Source organism: Chiloscyllium plagiosum, chromosome 36 (genome assembly GCF_004010195.1).
Source record: "Chiloscyllium plagiosum isolate BGI_BamShark_2017 chromosome 36, ASM401019v2, whole genome shotgun sequence".
NCBI lineage: Eukaryota > Metazoa > Chordata > Chondrichthyes > Orectolobiformes > Hemiscylliidae > Chiloscyllium > Chiloscyllium plagiosum.
The window spans coordinates 32,825,260-32,843,047 of NC_057745.1; the positions used below are offsets into that span (position 1 = coordinate 32,825,260).

At 41.2% G+C, this 17,788-nt stretch overlaps 1 protein-coding gene across 5 annotated transcripts in view; it reads right to left on the reverse strand.

Annotated features, from left to right (window-relative positions):
• Positions 1–17,788, reverse strand: part of arnt2 (aryl-hydrocarbon receptor nuclear translocator 2) — a 462,386-nt gene that overhangs the window by 284,768 nt on the left and 159,830 nt on the right. For all 5 annotated transcript variants that reach the window (XM_043677623.1, XM_043677621.1, XM_043677622.1 and 2 more), the window contains 2 exons: positions 7,914–7,979; positions 1,828–1,913 (listed from right to left, as the gene is read on the reverse strand). In XM_043677623.1, the coding sequence (XP_043533558.1) occupies positions 1,828–1,913; positions 7,914–7,979 (152 nt within the window). The remainder of the gene's footprint in view (positions 1–1,827; positions 1,914–7,913; positions 7,980–17,788) is intronic.

The following is a 17,788-nucleotide window of genomic DNA, read 5'->3' on the forward strand; positions in this document are numbered from 1 at the left end:
CACCTTTAACCATTTCAAGACATCCAGCACTTCCTCCTCTGTAATCTGGACATTTTGCAAGATGTCACCATCTATTTCCCTACAGTCTATATCTTCCATATCCTTTTCCACAGTAAATACTGATGCAAAATTTTCATTTAGTATCTCCCCCATTTTCTGTGGCTCCACACAAAGCCGCCTTGCTGATCTTTGAGGGGCCCTGTTCTCTAGGAGAAAGTGAGGACTGCAGATGCTGGAGATCAGAGCTGAAAATGTGTTGCTGGAAAAGCACAGCAGGTCAGGCAGCATCCAAGGAGCAGGAGAATTGACGTTTCGGGCATGAGCCCTTCTTCAGAAGGGCTTCTTCCTGAAGAAGGGCTCATGCCCGAAACGTCAATTCTCCTGCTCCTTGGATGCTGCCTGACCTGCTGTGCTTTTCCAGCAACACATTTTCAGCTCTGATCTCCAGCATCTGCAGTCCTCACTTTCTCCATCCATTCTAATCCCATTTTCTGGTATTTGGTTCATAGCCTTGAAGGTTACAGCATTTCGGGTGCAGATAAATTTCATTAATTTAAATTGATTGGCAAATTTTGGCACGGGGAACTAAAAACAAACATTTCATGACTTCAGTATTACCTGAAAATTTTCACAGCTGGTTTAAGTATTTTTGAATTGTAGTCACTGCTGTAATTTAGGGCAAGTGCAACCAATTTATTCACAGTAAAATCCCACAAGCAATAACATATTGCACACACAGGTCACTGCAGTGATGTTACTGAGAGGGGGGATACTGACCAAGACTACTTCCTACTCCTTCTTTAATAAGGTTAGGGGTTCTCTTCCCTAAATGCACAGAAAAACATATTGACAGCATACATTCCTTCAATGCTGCACTAAGAGCAAACCAAAACTTGCAATGCTTTTCTAAGACATCAATTATTATACCTTTAAGAACCCAGTTAGAGCATGAAGCAATCCAGAGGTGCAAGACCATGAACAGTGTGAGATTTTCACAAATTAACAATGATTGAAATTGGTTGGAGATAGGGTGGGGTGGGATTAGAATGTCTGTACCAATCTTAACACATTCTTTTCGTCATAGAATTGGTTCCAAAATTTGCATTCAGTCTCGGAGTATATCAGCAGGGAACAAATTCTGACATTCCATCAGTATTCCACACTGTTACAAAAAAGCTTAGCATGGCTCAGTACAAATTAACTGATGCTACTGTATACAGGTTTGTGCTTTCTGGAAGAACAGGTTCAAAGTGCATTATGAGGTCATTCATAGGAAATGCTAGATTATCTGGAAATTCCAAACATGGTTGTTAGTTCCAAAGTAGGCAAGCCATTCCATTTTCTTGAATTCCTATACAAATATAAGCAAATGTAACAAAGAAATGCAAACAGATTATCTTTCAGTTACATATCTCAGAAATGATTAGGGTTAAGGTACAACATTGGGAGAAGAATAAGTTTTGATCTGCTGCCACTCATCCTTCTTGTCCCCACTGAACTCTTCTCACAAATAGCATAACTTTTCAAGTAGAAAAGTTACAAGAAGAAGAGAAAGAATTATCAGCTTTAAAAAAAAGTTTACAAGTAAGACATCAGAGAAAATCAAAAGTAATGATATGGGGATATGAAGTGGTGGAAGCCAGAAACAAAAAAATGCAAATAGCATGACAGCAGACTTTCTGCACACAGGTTTTATAGCATCAGTATCCATGGGGTAGTTGGTCACCAAAAGGTACAAGAACATTTTGTTTGGACCACATGCAGAATAATAAGCTTTAACTGCTGCAACGGAAGAAGAGACACTAAATTACCATTGAATTAATTTACCTGCTGGTGGCCAAGCTTTGATGTATCCAGTGCAGTGCACTACAGAATACTGAGACTCTCCTTCCTTGACAGGTCCCAAGCCATTTCTAGGAAAACATCAATGGCACATTCATTGTTAATTTGACAACATTAATCACAGAGGAACATAAAAAGGGTTACAAAAAAAAATGAAATACATTTTTAGGATGGTCATATAGTGGTAATGCCACTGGGCTGGTATTCCAAACTCTCAGACTAATGTACTGGGAACATAGGTTTGAATCCCACCATGGCAGATGGTGAACATAAGGGCTAGGAGCAGGAGTAGGCCATCTGGCCCATCGAGCCTGCTCCACCATTCAATAAGATCGCGGCTGATCTTTTTGTGGCCTCAGCTCCACTTACCCATCCTCTCACCATAACCTTTAATTCCTTTACTGTTCAAAAAATTATCTTAGCTTTAAAAACATTCAATGAGCAAGGCTCAACCAGTTCACCGGGCAGGGAATTCCATAGATTCACAACCCCGAGGGTGAAAAAGTTCCTTCTCAATTCAGTCCTAAATCTGCTCCCCCTTATTTTGAGGCTACGCCCTCTTGTCCTAGTTTCACCTGCCAGTGAAAACATCCTCTCTACCTCTATCTTATATATTTTCCCTTCATAATATTAAATGTTTCAATAAGATCCTCCCTCATTCTTCTAAATTCCAATGAATATAATCCCAATCTATTCAGTCTCTCCTCATAAGCCAACCCCTGCAATTCTAAATCAACCTAGTGAACCTCGTCTGCACCCCATCTGGTGCCAGTACATTCCTTCTCAAGTAAGCAGACAAACTGCATGCAGTACTCCAGGTGTGGCCTCACCAGCACTCTATACAACTGCAACATAATCTCTCTGCTTTCAAACTTCATCTCATTTGCAATGAAGGACAAAATTCCATTTGCCTTTTTAATTCCCTGTTGCACATGCAGACCAACCCCCTGTGATTCTTACACAAGGACATCCAGGTCACCCTGCAGAGCAGCATGCTGTAATTTTTTTTACCATTCAAGTATTAGTGCTTTTCCCTGCGAAGTTCCACAGTCCTCTGCACACTTTGCTCTACCACTCATCTCAGTGTCATCTGCAAACTTTGACACACTGCATGTGGTCTCAACTCTAAATCTTCTCTGTAAATTGTGATGTGGAGGTGCCGGTGTTGGACTGGGGTGGACAAAGTAAAAAATCACAACACCAGGTTATAGTCCAACAGGTTTATTTCTAAGTAATAGCTTTAAGAGCACTGCGCCTTCATCAGGTAGCTGTGGAGCAAGATCATACAACACATTGTTTACTATAAATTGTGTCTTATGAACCTTCTCCACAGCTACCTGCTGAAGGTGCAGTGCTCCAAAAGCTAATACTTCCAAATAAACCTGTTGAACGGTAACCTGGTGTTGTGTGATTTAACTAAATAATTTGTGAATAATTGCAGTTCCAACACGGATCCCTAGGGAACACCACTAGTCACTGATTGCCAACCAGAATAGCACTCAGTTATTCCCACTCTTAGTTTCCTGTCAGTTAACCAATCCTCTATCCATGCGATACATTGCATGTAACACCTTGCATCTTTATCTTATGCAGCAGCCTTGTGTACAGGAACTTGTTTAATGCCTTTTGGAAATCTAGATACACCACATCTACTGGACACCCGTTGTCCACCATGTTTGTACTGCTTTCATAGAATTCTAAAAGATTAGAACAAAGAATAAAGAAAATTACAGCACAGGAACAGGCCCTTTGGCCCTCCAAGTCTGCATCGATCCAGATCCTCTATCTAAACCGGTCACCTATTTCCTAAGGATCTGTATCCCTCTGCTCTCTGCTCATTCATGTATCTGTTTAGATACATCTTAAATGATGCTATCGTGCCTGCCTCTACCACCTCTGCAGGCAATGCGTTCCAGGAACCCACAACCCTCTGCGTTAAGAACTTTCCACGCATACCTCCCTTAAACTTTACCCCCTCATGTTGAACTCATGACTTCCGGTAATTGAGTCCCCCTCTGTGGGGAAAAAGCTTCTTGCTACCCAACCTGTCTATACCTCTCATGATTCTGTAGACCTCAGTCAGGTCCCACTTCAACCTGTCTTTCTAATGAAAATAAAGCCACTCAACCTCTCTTCACAACTAGCACCCTCCAGACCAGGCAACATCCTGGTGAACCTCCTCTGCACCCTCTCCAAAGCATTCACATCCTTCTGCTAATGTGGCAGCCAGAACTATCTGCAGTATTCCAAATGTGGCCGAACCAAAGCCCTACACAATCATAACATGACCTGCCAACTCTTGTATTCAGTACCCCGTCTAATGAAGGAAAGCATGCCATATGCCTTCTTGACCACACTATTGACCTGCGTTGCCACCTCCAGGTTACAATGGACCTGAACGTCCAGATCTCTCTGTACATCAATTTTCCCCAGGACTTTTCCATTTAACATGTAGTTCGCTCTTGAACTGAATCTTCCAAAATACATCACCTCGCATTTGCCCAGATTGAAATCCATCTGCCATTTCTCTGGTCTATCTATATTCTGCTGCATTCTCTGCAAACTTGCTAATCAGACCACCTATACCTTTTTCCAGATCAGTTATGTATATCACAACCAACAGTTATCCCAACATGGATCCCTGTGGAACACCACTGGTCACAGTTCTCCATTTTGAGAAACATCCTTCCACTACTACTGTCTCCTCCTGCCCAGCCAGTTTTCTACCCATTTAGCTAGTACACCCTGGACCCCATGTGATTTCACTTTCTCCATCAGCCTACCATGGGGAACTGTATCAAATGCCTTTCTGAAGTCAATGTATATGACATCTATGGCCCTTCCCTCATTCATCAACATTGTCACTTCCTCAAAGAATTCTATTAAGTTGGTGAGACATGACCTTGCCTGCACAAAACCATGTTGGCTATCACTGATAAGCCCATTTTCATCCAAATGTAAATAGAGCATATCCCTTAGTAGCTTCTGCAGCAGCTTCCCTACTACTGACGTCAGGCTCTTTGGTCTATAATTACCTGGCTTATTCCTGCTACCCTTCTTAAACGGGGGACAACATTAGCAATTCTCCAGTCCTCCGGAACCTCACCCGTGTTCAAGGACACTGCAAATATATCTGGGGGTAGGGGTGGGGGTGGGAGTGGGGATGGCTAAAGATATCTCATGACCCCTTTTCGCACTCTTAATTCGCCATTTCAGATTGGTCCTATTTCCCCAATATTCTTCTAAAGCTTTGTGTTTTCAGTCACCTAGACCTTACATATTCTTCCTTTTTTCTCTTAGCTAGTTTCACAAATTCACCGATCATCCATGGTTCCCTAATCTTGCCATTTCTATCCCTCATTTTCACAGGGATATGTCTGTCTGAACTCTAATCAACCTCTCTTTAAAAGCCTCCCACATAACATATGTGGACTTACCTTCAAATAGCTGCTCTCAATCCACATTCCCCAGCTCCTGCTGAATTTTGCAATAGTTGCACTTCCCCCCAATTTAGCACTCTTTCTTTAGGACCACTCTCACCTTTGTCCATGAGTATTCTAAACCTTACAGAATTGTGATCACTATTCTCAAAGTAATCCCATACTCAAACTTCAATACCTGGCCGGGCTTATTCCCCAACGCCAGGTCCAAAATGGCCCCTTCCTGAGTTGGACTATTTACATGCTGCTCTAGAAAACCCTCATGGATGTCCAGGGCCACGTGGTGGCTCAGTGGTTAGCACTGCTGCCTCACAGCACCGGGGACCCAGGTTCGATTACAGCCTCGGATGGAGTTTGTGCATTTTCTCTATGTCAGCGTGGGTTTCCTTCAGGTGCTCCTGTTCCCTCCCACAATCCAAAGATGTGCAGGTTAGGTGAATTGGCCATGCTAAATTGTCCATAGTGTTCAGGGATGTGTAGATTAGATGCATTAGTCAGGGGTAAATGTAGAGTAATTGAATAGGAGAATGGATTTGGCTGGGATACTCTCCGGAGGGTCAGTGTGGACTTGTTGGGCTGTAGGGCCTGTCTCCACACTTATAGGGATTCTATGGTCCTTACAAATTCTGTTCCATCAGACCTCTAACACTAAGTGAAGCCGAGTCAATGTTGTGAAAATTAAAATCTCCTATCACCACCACACTGTTGCCGCTACGTTTTTCCATAATCTGTCTACATATTTGTATCTCTATCTCACGCTCACTGTTGGAAGGCCTATAGTACAGACCCAACATTGTTACTGCATCCTTCCTATTTCTGAGTTCTGTCCATATTGCCTCACTGCTCGAGTTCTCCAGAGTGCCCTCCTTCAGCATAGCTGTGATATCCTCTCTGACCAGTAATGCAACTCCTTCACCCCTTTTACTTCCCTCTCTATATCGCCTGAAGGATTTATATCCTGGGATATTTAGTTGCCAGTCATGCCCTGCCCTCAACCAAGTCTCAGTAATAGCAATAACATCATAGTCCCAGTTACTAATCCAAGCCTTAAGTTCATTTGCCTTGCCTACTACACTTGTTGCAATAAAACAAATGCACCTCAGACTACTTGTCCCATTGCATTCAGCAACTGTTCCCTGCCTACTCTTCCCCTTAGTCACGCTGACTTAATTATCTAGTTCCTTACAGGCTTTAGTTATTACCTCCTTACTGTCCACTAATAGTTAAACATGACCTGCCCTCCATGAATGCTTTGTGCATCTGCCCAATGGGACAACTTCTATCTAGATGCTTTACTATTTCTTTCTTGATAATAGACTCAAGCATTTTCCCCACTACAGAAGTTAAGCTAACCAATCTATAATTATCCATCTTTTGTCGACCTCCTTTTTAAAATAATGGTGTCACATTTGCTGTTTTCCAATCTGCTGCAACTGCCCCACAGTCCAGTGAATTTTGGAAAATTACCACAAGTGCATTTGCTATTTCTCCCGCCATCTGTTTTGGCTCTCTAGGATGCATTCCATCAAGGCTCGGAGACTTGTCTACCCTTAGCTCCATTAGCTGGCCTCTTTCATGACAATGATTGTATCCAGGTCCTCACCGACCTTCACCTCTTTGTCATCAATTACTGGTATGTTATGCATGTCCTCCACTGTGAAGACCGACACAAAATACCTGTTCGATACCTCGGCTATTTCCGCATATCCCATTATTAAATTCCTCTTCTCAGACTCTAAAGGACGAACGTTTACCTCAGCCACTCTTTTTTTGTTTAATATGCTTATAAAAACTTTTGCTATCTGTCTTTATATTCCGAGCTAGTTTTTTTTTTCTCATAATCTATTTCTTTACAGCTCTTTTAGTGGCTTTCTGCTAACCTTTAAGCTTTTCCAATCTTCTAGTTTCCCACTGATCATAGCCACTTTTTATGCCTTCTCTTTCAATTTGGTAGACTCCTTTATTTCCTTAGACACCCATGGCAGACGATCCCTTTTCTTATAGTCCTTCCTTTTCACCGGGATATTCTTTTGCTGAGTATTTAGAAAAATTGCTTTCAAAGTCCTCCACTGTTCATCAACTGTCCTACCATAAAGTCTTTGCTTCTAGTCTACTTTAGCCAACTCCTCCCTCATCCTACTGTAGTCTCCCTTGTTTAAGCACAGGATTCTGGTGTTGGATTTTACCTTCGCACTTTCCATTGGTATACTAAATTCAACCACATGTGATTGCTCCTTCCAAGAGGATCTTTAACCATGACATCATTAATTATTCCTGTTTCATTGCACAGGGCCAGATCTAGGATAACTTGCTCTCTCATCGGTTCCATTACATACTGTTCAAGGAATTTAATTTCAATAAAAATGTAGAATATTGGTGACCAGGTAACCATTGCTGATTGTTATTAAATAGTCATCTGGCTCATGTAGGGTAGGAAATCTGCCATCCTTACAGAGTCTGACCTACTTGTGATGCCAGACCCACAGAAATTTGCTCTTAACTATTGTCAAGGCAAATAAATGCTGCCCGTGCCAATGATGCCCATATTCCATGAACGAATGATAAAAAAAAAACTTGTCATGCAGCTAAAAAAAATTAATATTTCATATTTAAAATAGATTAGAGTATCACCTATATCTCTTGCGTAGAACGGTCAGCCTGCTCAATGAGATATGTTCCAAGGGAGCGGTTCCACACCTGCATTTAAAAATCCATTAGTTATGTTCAATTTTGGTACTGCTTTGTACTTTAAGCTGTCTGAAAAACTATAATTTCTGTTGACTGAACTGCAAAGTTACTGTTACAGTCTAGACAGCATTCTAGGATTATAACTTAAGCACAACATAAAAGGTCAATTCCCCTTAGTAATACAATGCCTTTGAAGAAATAAAATTTGATACGATAAGAACTTTACCTGGTTGTGTGCCACAAAGTAAATGGTTTGCAGCACGAATAATAAAGGTAATTGCTATACATTTATCAAGCAAAAAAATGTTTTTTATATCGTGCTCTTAAATTAAATAGTTTCATAACTAGACCAGAATATACAGATGCTAAGCGTGAAACACATTTGAATTGACTGACAATCTCATCAAAAGCATCAGGTTTTTAAAAGGTATACTGAACTGGAAAGAAGCAGACATCAACACAAATCAAAATATCAGACAAATGCAACTGAACATTCTACCACAAAAGAGAACATGCAAAAGACCAGAAGACCAGAAACCAGACAGGAGAGAATAGAGACTGGGGAAGATTGCAGAAAGAAAGCTGGACATAGCTATAAATGTATTTCCAAGGATAAAGATTAAAATTTATCGGAATGTGGTGAGGAGATTCAGATTAAAGACTAAATCAATGAAGACAGTGCCAGGGTGAGCGAGACACAGAGCAATACAAGCAGCAGAAATTTAGAGAAACTGGAGTTGTTGAAGTTGGAAATAGAAAGCTATGAAGAAGAAACTTTAAGTAACGAAACATGGATAATGGCAAGTACAAGGGTTTCAGTAACAGGAGGATGGCACAGAAAGCAGTCAATGTTGCAAGGTCAAATCAACAGATTTACTGATAGGGTGAATCTGTAAGACCCAAGAACAAGACTACATAATTAAGGTTACTAACCTACTATGAAGTTTATTGTAAAAGGTTATATCATACATCAGCAGAATTATGTCAAATTACACAATACACAATGTTTAGCATTTCCTTTATTGGTTACAACATACAACATGCTTCAATTTAAATCGAATGGGAAGAGGCCTCTTTTTAAAATGTTTAGAGGGGTTTGTCACAGAAGATTAATATTTTAAAGTGGATTTAAACCATTACAATGGTGTACTTTGTCAAAGGCACTGGTTGTGTATTTTAGAGGAGAAAAATATTGTAAGAAAGAGGAAGATATAAGGGCAAGAGGAAAGAATGGCACGTTGAGATTCATTATTGATTCTTTGTGCAAACAGTGACCATCAACACGCAGACCAAATAGTCTCTTCCCATTTTGCAGAGATCTTATAATTTTAGGAAATTATAAACATGGCAATTGTAATCCATGGAGCCATTTCCCAATCACCCAATGTGCAATACAAGAGAGAACAACACAAATTGATCTACTGTAATGTTGCCACACTTCATTTCAGATTCAGACAATTTCTAGTCATAGAACTGCTTGAACAATTCTATAACAAAAACAACATATTAAACAGAAATGCTGCTTTATCACAGAAAAACAGTATCCTTAACTGATAAATTATTCGATGAAACAAGATTACATAATCTCTTACAATCTAGTTGCATTCTCAGCAGGTGGCTTTGAGTAAAAAGGCCACTTTAAGTTCAAACATTCCATTCACCAATTTAAACTAGTAACGCGTTAGTAGAAACTTAATGGATCCTCACAACTATAATAACTCAGAACTGAAATAGAAGCTTTGAAGAGAAAAAAATTCAACTCTGGTTGCATTTTTTAAAAGGCAGAATGTTAAAGTATTAGCATATACAGTAGGTCTATTAGGAGAGAGTAGAGTAGCGAAAATGCGTTTTGGATTATTTTAACATTGCTGGCACAGGAATGCGGGCACTACTGTTCCTTCACTGAAAAGGCAGTGGAAGAATGGATACAACCTATACTAGAGTCAGTATAGTAACAGTGAGTGGCTATTTTTCAAACTGGAAATGTCCCCCACAGATCAGTATTAGGATCACTGGTCACTTCGATACAGAGCAAAATTTCAAAATTCACAAATGATATGGCATTCAAAAATGTACTAAACAATGAGGATAGCAACAAACCTTAGAAGGGTTGAAGTGGAGAAACACATGAAAAATAAAATTTCACACAGAAAAGAAACATGAAGTGATGCATTTTGGTTGGAAAATTGTGGCGTTTTCTTTTGGGGAGGGAGGAGGGGTGAACACTAGCCTTATCAGCCTGGACCAGCAGAAAGGCCTTTGACAGGATATCGCACACATTCATGAGGGACGTACTCTCCCAACTAGGCTTTGGGGAGGGAACCTGCAATTAGATCTGATTGCTCTACATCAACCTCATTACTGCAGTCTCAATCAATGGATTGGAATCAGAAGGCTTCCCAATCAGATCCGGAGTCAGGCAGGGCTGCCCACACTGCCGTCTCTTGTTTTTCTGTTGTATAGCTCTTTGCTGAGTCCATCAGGAAAGATGGGAGCCTGAGAGGGATGACTATTCCAGGCAGCAGAGGCCAGCAGGTCAAAGCCTGTTGTACATGGATGAATGACATCGCCATTTTCTGCTCAGATCCACTATCAGTGCACAGAATCATGAGCATCTACAATCAGTTCAAACTGGCCTTGGGAGCCAATGTTAATCGAGGCAAAAGCAAGACCATGTTGTTTGGGGTCCTTCATTCCCTTCATCATTAGGACAGATTACTTGAATATGCTGGGAATATGGTTTGGAGGGGCCAAGTAGTGCACAAAATCTTGGGAGAAGCACATTGCCAAAGTGAAGCAGAAACAGCTCCTTTGGAAGCACCACTCCCTCTTCATTGTGAGTAAAACCATGGTCATCAGGTGTGAGGCACTCTCTTTGTTGTCGTAGCCTGGCCCATCCTCCAAACCTGAGCTGTTTCAGTCACCTGAGCCAACTTTCATTTCATCTGGAAGCTTAAGATGCAGGGCATGCAGGGATTACATGCACAAAATTCTGGATAAGGGGGAGAACTCACCCAATGTTGCCCTCATCCTGATGGCCACCTTTGTATGTGGCTTCATCAAGCAAACACAAGTGTCACTACCTAATGAGGTTCCATCTATCCTCGGTATTACGAAGGATGGAACTGCCCCTGCTTCTGCGGAATGCTCCAAGTGGTTGGACCGTTCCATATCACCTGTCCTTCAAGGAGAAATTTGCAAAGAAAAACACCTATGACGATAAGTCCATCAGGAAGTGGTCAGCATGTAGCGTCCTCGAGACCCTGTGGGAAAAGGAGAGGGTGGGTCCTGTCGGAATGTTCCCTGAGCAGCCTGTCAAAGTCATTTGGCATATTACCTCATCATCAGAACTTTCCAACAAGCACAGCCATTGTGTGGCTGGTGATGAGAAGGGCACTACCTGTTCGATCCTTTATATCCACCCAGTCAGCCTTCGCCACCACACACTGCCCTCGAAGTGGCTGCGGAGGGAGGGGAGGGGTTGAGACTGTCACATATCTCCTTCTGGAATGTGCCTTTTCAAAAGAAGTCTTGTACTGAGCAGCTCCATGTCTTGGGACTCTGTGCTCTCGTCTATTCCCCAGGTTGCACACTGAGACAAAAACTGACTGCGTCTGGAGAGCCATCACCTAGGTGATATATGCTCCTTGGTCTGAGTGATCCTTTTTGGTCTTCCAAATCAAGGAGTTGACCCCGACTGAGTGCGGCAGTTTGGCGATCCATGCACAAGGACAACAAGATTAAGCTGCACAACACAATTCTGCATTTTTTTTTAACCATTCAATAATTCTTTTTGTTGTTATTCCTACCAAAATAGATGACTTTCACATTTATCAACATTGTACTCCTTCTGCCAGACCTTTGCCCACTCAAACTATCTATATCTATATCCCTCTGCAAACTTTCAGAGTCCTCTGCACAATTAGCTCTACCACTCATCCTAGTGTCATCCGCAAACTACACGTGGTCTCCAAATCCAAACCATCTCGGTAAATAATAAACAATTGCAGTACCAACACTGATCCGAGGCACACCAGTAGTCACTAACTACCAACCGAAAAACACTTATCCCCACTCTTTGCTTCCTGTTAACTTACCAATCAACTATCCATGCTAATACATTACCCATAATACCACACAACTTTATCTTATGCAGCAGCGTTTTGTGAGGCGCTTTGTCGAATGTTTTTTGGAAATCCAGATACGCTATCTACTGGGTCCCCATTGTCCACCGCGATTGTAATGTCTTCATAGAATTCCAGTCAATTAGTTAAACATGACCTGCCTTTCTTGGTAAGTCTGCCCAATGGAATAATTTCTATTTGGATGTCACGCTATTTCTTCCTTGATGTTAGATCCAAGCACTTGCAACAATACAGAAGTTAAGCTAACTGGCCAATAATTCTCTATCTTTTGTCCACCTCCTTTTTTAAACAGTTGCCTCACATTTGCTGTTTTCCAATCTGCTGGAAGTGCCTGAGCCCTGCGAATTTTAAAAAATTACCCCATGCCCATTGGCTATTTCTCCTGCCATCTCTTAGTACTCTGGAATGCATTTCATCAGGGCCAGGAGACACGTTTAACCTTCTATTAGCTTGCCCAACTAACATTTTCACGAAAATGATTGTTTCCAGGTCCTCACCTACCTTAGTCTTCTAGTCATCAATTACTAGCATGTTATTTGTGTCCTCCACTGTGAAGACCCATGCAAAATACCTGTTCGCTATTTCTTCATTTCCAATTATTAAATCTCTCTTCTCATCCTCTAAGGGACCAATGTTTACCTTAGCCACTCTTCTTCATTTCATACATTTGTAGAAACCTTTGCTATCTGTCTTCATATTGTGAGCTAGTTTATTCTCATAATCTATCTTAATTTTCCTTATAGCTTTTTTGTGGCTTTCTGTTGACCTTTAAGCTTTCACATTCTTCTAGTTTTCCACTGATCTTGTTACTTTGGATGCCTTCTCTTTCAATTTGATAACCTCCCTTATTTCCTTAGATATCCATGGTTGATTCTCCCTTTTCCCTGGTATATACTTTTGATAAGCACTTTGAAAAATTGCTGTGAAAGTCCTCCACTGTTCCTCAACCGTCCCACCATAAAGTCTTAGCTTCTAGTCTACTTTAGCCAACTGCTCTCTCATCCTGTTGTAGTCTCCTTGTTTAAACACAGGACCCTGGTATTGGATTTTATCTTCTCAGTTTCTGTCAGTACTCTAAATTCAACCATATTGTAATCACTCCTTCTAAGATCCCTAGAGGATCCCTAACTATAAGATCATTGATAATTCCTGTGTCATTACACAGGATCCGATCTAGGATAGCTTGCTCCCTCATCAGTTCCACCACATACTGTTCAAGAAAACTATCATGGGTATACTCAATGAACTCCTCCTCAAGGCTGCCTTGATCGACCTGGTTTAACCATTCAACATGAAGATTACAATCCTCCATGATAATTGTCATACAATCTTTACAGGTATTAGTTATTTCTTTGTTTAATGCCTGTCCCAATGTGATATATTTGGTGGCCTGTAGACTATGCCTATCAGTGACTTTTTCTTAGACTTTCTAATTTCCATCCAAATGGATTCAGCCTTATTCTCATCTACATTAGCTCTCACTACCGCCTTGATGTCATCCTTAAATATCAGAGCTACACCACCTCCCTTACCTTCCTGTCTGTCAGTCTTCCCAAACAGTCTGATACCGCTGGATATTTCATTCCCAGTCCTGACCATCCTGCAACCATGTCTCCGTAATGGATTCATTTGGAATGATGTCTGTCATTATTAATCTAGTTTGTTTCAAAGGCTATGAGCATTCAGGTAAAGTGCCCTTATGCTAGTTTTTATACCCTCTTCTTGAATTTTAACAACTCCATTAATATCATCTCCTGAGCTTTCCTTCCTTTTAACTTCTTTCATAGCCTGATGTTGTTAAACCCTCTTGCACAAATATTAACCTGCTGCTTTCTTTTCTATTTACCAGTATACTTCCTGTCTCCTCCCTTCCCACCAATTCACTAGTTTAAAGTACTAGTGACCACCCTATTTATCCTTTTTGTGAGAACACTGGTTCCAGATCAATTCAGGTGGAGAGCATCTAAATGATACAGATCCCTCCTGTTCCAAAACTGATGCCAATATCCCATGAAATGGAACCCATCTTTCTCACATCACTCCTTTAGCCACATGTTTACTTACCTAACTTTCTTATCCCTAAGCCAATTTGCATGTGGCTTGGGAGTAATCCGGAGATTATAACCCTTGAGGATCTGTTCCTGAATTTTGTTCCTCGTGCCTGATAATCCCCAAACAGGCCCTCCTTCCTAGCCTTACCTATGGTTTTTTGTCCCAGTGTGGACCACAACAACTAGATCATCACCCGCCTGCTCCAATATCCATTCAAACTGGTCAGAGATGTCCCTCACCCTGACACGGGGGTGAATTTTCATACTTGTTTTTCTAGGACCAACACTCAGTTTGTTACCTTTTTTTATAACGTATTTATAGAGTCACCAAAAATCTGTTCATATATATCTGGTTAGGTTGTTATCATGCTTTAGCGTTTCCCTCCTTACTAATGTTTTAGTCATTTTTGCTGTTTTTACATTCTGTCCAATCTTAAGATCTGCCATCTGTATTTGCACAAATCAAATGTTTTTGCTTAGCGTTTGATACTATCTTTAACTTTTTTTCGTTAACCACATTGGATTTTTTTTCTTTCTTGTTGGAATGTTTCTATTTTGTGCATTCTGAAATATCCCTTTATATGTCTGCCATTACATCTCCAATAACCTATGCCCTAAAGTGATTTGCGAGTTCAATTTAGCCAGCTCTGCTTCTCTGCCTTCATAACGGCCCTTATTTAAGTTCCCAAATTTGATTCCTTGCCCTCACTATTTATTTCAAAATCTTTACTTCCTTGTTTATGTGATTCACAAGAACTTTGGTCCCCAGTACCATTCAGATGCAGACCATTCCAATAGCACAGATCCTGTTTTTGTCAGAGATGTTGCCAGTGTTCCATGAGCTGCAATCCACTTCTCCCACACAAGTCTATGAGCCATGCATTCATCTCTCTAATCTGATTTGTACAGTGCCAATTTGCATGTGGTTTAGTTAACATTCCAGAGATTATGACCTTTGAGATTCTGCTTCTTAATTTGGCACCAAGCACCTCATACTGACTATGCATAACCTCCTTCTTTCTCCTGCTTTTTCTCATTGGTATGTAAATGGACATCACTATGAAAGGATTGTCTCTTCTCCCTTTGAACAGATGATCCAAAGCCTGCTGCAGTGCAGGCAACAGAACCATCCAGGCCCATGTTTAATCTGCATAGAACTATTCATTCTCTTCACTATATTGTCCCCTATTGTACTGCATTCCTTTTTGCTCCCCACTCTATAACAATGTGTTCCTGTACCTATGTGCCATAGCGAGTTAGCTCAAACCCCACCCTGCAGTTCATGCTATTAGCCAAATGAACTTCAAATTTTTGGACACTTGCAAAAATTCAAGCTCTTGGACTCAAAGTTCTTACCTGCCTCAACAACAGTCACAACAAAAACAGAAATCGCTGGCAAAACCCAGCAGGTTTGACAACATCTGTGAGAATAAAGCAGATTAATGTTTTGACTCTGGTGACTCTTGACAAGAACTGATAGTGCTAAAAAAGAGAGAGAGAGAAAAATATAAAAGGGGTAGATAACCAACAGGATTATGGACAGGCCAGGATAGAAGAGAAGCTGAGTAAGTGATAATGAGAGCTGAGGATAGCAGAGAATGGATAATCTGTGCTGAAAACAAATCACATGTGGTAACAGGTCTGAGAGTAGGTGAGAAGGGTTGGCTGTATAAAGGTAACCCATACCATAACAGTGGTAGTGGCTAAAAAAAAAATGGAAGGACAGAATCAGGCTCTAAAGCTATTGAACCTTTTGAGGTATTTTAGGTGCTGGAGGTAGTTTCCTTGAATTCCAGGAGCAGCAATTCTTGTTTCATATGCTGTTGCATTGTTTTGGAACTTTGGAAAAAAAAAGTCAAAACAACAGCAGTTTTAAAAGGGAGAAGAACAGACAAAGGGAGCACATGGTGAGGACAGTGCAGGACAGAGAGAGAGAGAGAGAGAGAGAGAGAGAGAACCTGCACCATTACTGTCATTGCTGTTTTGAAGTCATGTATCGCTGGACATCAGAGTGCGTCTGGGAAAATTAACGAACAGTGAAATTCACAACTAACCTTGGAGGAACCTGTTTGGGTGAAGTTCACAGCACAGAATCAGATACGTTAATTATTGTTTTAAGTCTGTCCAACAGAAAGGCTGCAGTAGAGAGTAGAGTGGGTTCTTTCTTGATTATATATGTTTTTGGACATATGTCTCTTGAATAAACTTAAAATATAAGCCATAACTATTAATTTAACCTGGGGCAGTGTTTTTGTTTTGTAGAGGAATAAGACGGTGTTATTTTCTGGGTCTGCAGATTGTGAAGGAGCAAAAATGGCCATTAGTACAGTGATATGTACTTCTTGTCAGATGTGTGAGTTTAAAGAGAGTTTAAGGGTTACTGTGGATTATATCTGCCATAAATGCTGTTGAATGCGAGTGTTATCAGATCGAATTGATCAGTTGGAGACAGTTAGAAGCAATGAGGAATTTGCAACAGCAGCAGTATGTGATGGATGGCAGTTATAGGAAGGGGGGAAAGTCTCAGATACAGTCACATAGATGGGTTAACTCCAGGAAGGGTAAGAGAGGTAGGCACCTAGGGCAGGAGTCTTTTGTGGATATACCCATTTCAAAAAGGTAGCTGTTTTGGAAAATGTATGGGGTGATGGATTCTCAGGGAAAAGTAGCATGAACAGCCAAGTTTCTGGTATCGAGACTAGTTCTAATGCAACGTGGGGTACATCGGCTTCCAAGAGATCAATTGTGTTAGAGGATTCTGTAGTCTGAGGTACAGACAGACGTTTCTGTGGCCAGCAGCGAAAAAGCAGAATGGTGTGTTGTTTCCCTGGTACCAGGATCAAGGAAGTCTCAGAGATGGTGCAGAATGTTCTCACGGGGAAGAGGGGCCAGCAAGAGGTCATTGCCCTCATTGGAACCAACGACAGGGGAAGGGAAAAGGTTGAGATTCTGAAGGGAGATTACAGAGAGTTAGGCAGGAATTTAAAAAGGAGATCCTCGAGAGGAGTAATATCTGGATTATTCCCAGTGCTACGACCTAGTAAGGGCAGGAATAGGAGGATAGAGCAGATGAATGCATGGCTGAGGAGCTGGTATATGGGAGAAGGATTCAAATTTTTGGATCATTGGAATCACTTCTGGGGTAGAAGTGGCCTGTACATGAAGGACAGATTGCACCTAAACTGGAAGGGGATTAATATACTGGCAGGGAGATTTGCTGGAGCTGCTCCGGAGAATTTAAACTATAAAGGTGGAGGAATGGGACCCAGGGAGATAGTGAGGAAAGAGATCGATCTGAGACGGGTACAGTTGAGAACAGAAGCGAGTCAAACAGTCAAGACAAGCAGGGACAAGGTAGGACTAATAAATTAAACTGCATTTATTTTAATGCAAAGGGCCTAACAGGGAAGGCAGATGAACTCAGGGCATGGTTAGGAACATGGGACTGGGATATCATAGCAATTACAGAAACATGGCTCAGGGATGGGCAGGACTGGCAGCTTAATGTTCCAGGATACAAATGCTACAGGAAGGACAGAAAGGGAGGGAAGAGAGGAGGGGGAGTGGCGTTTCTGATAAGGGATAGCATTACAGCTGTGCTGAGGGAGGATATTCCCAGAAA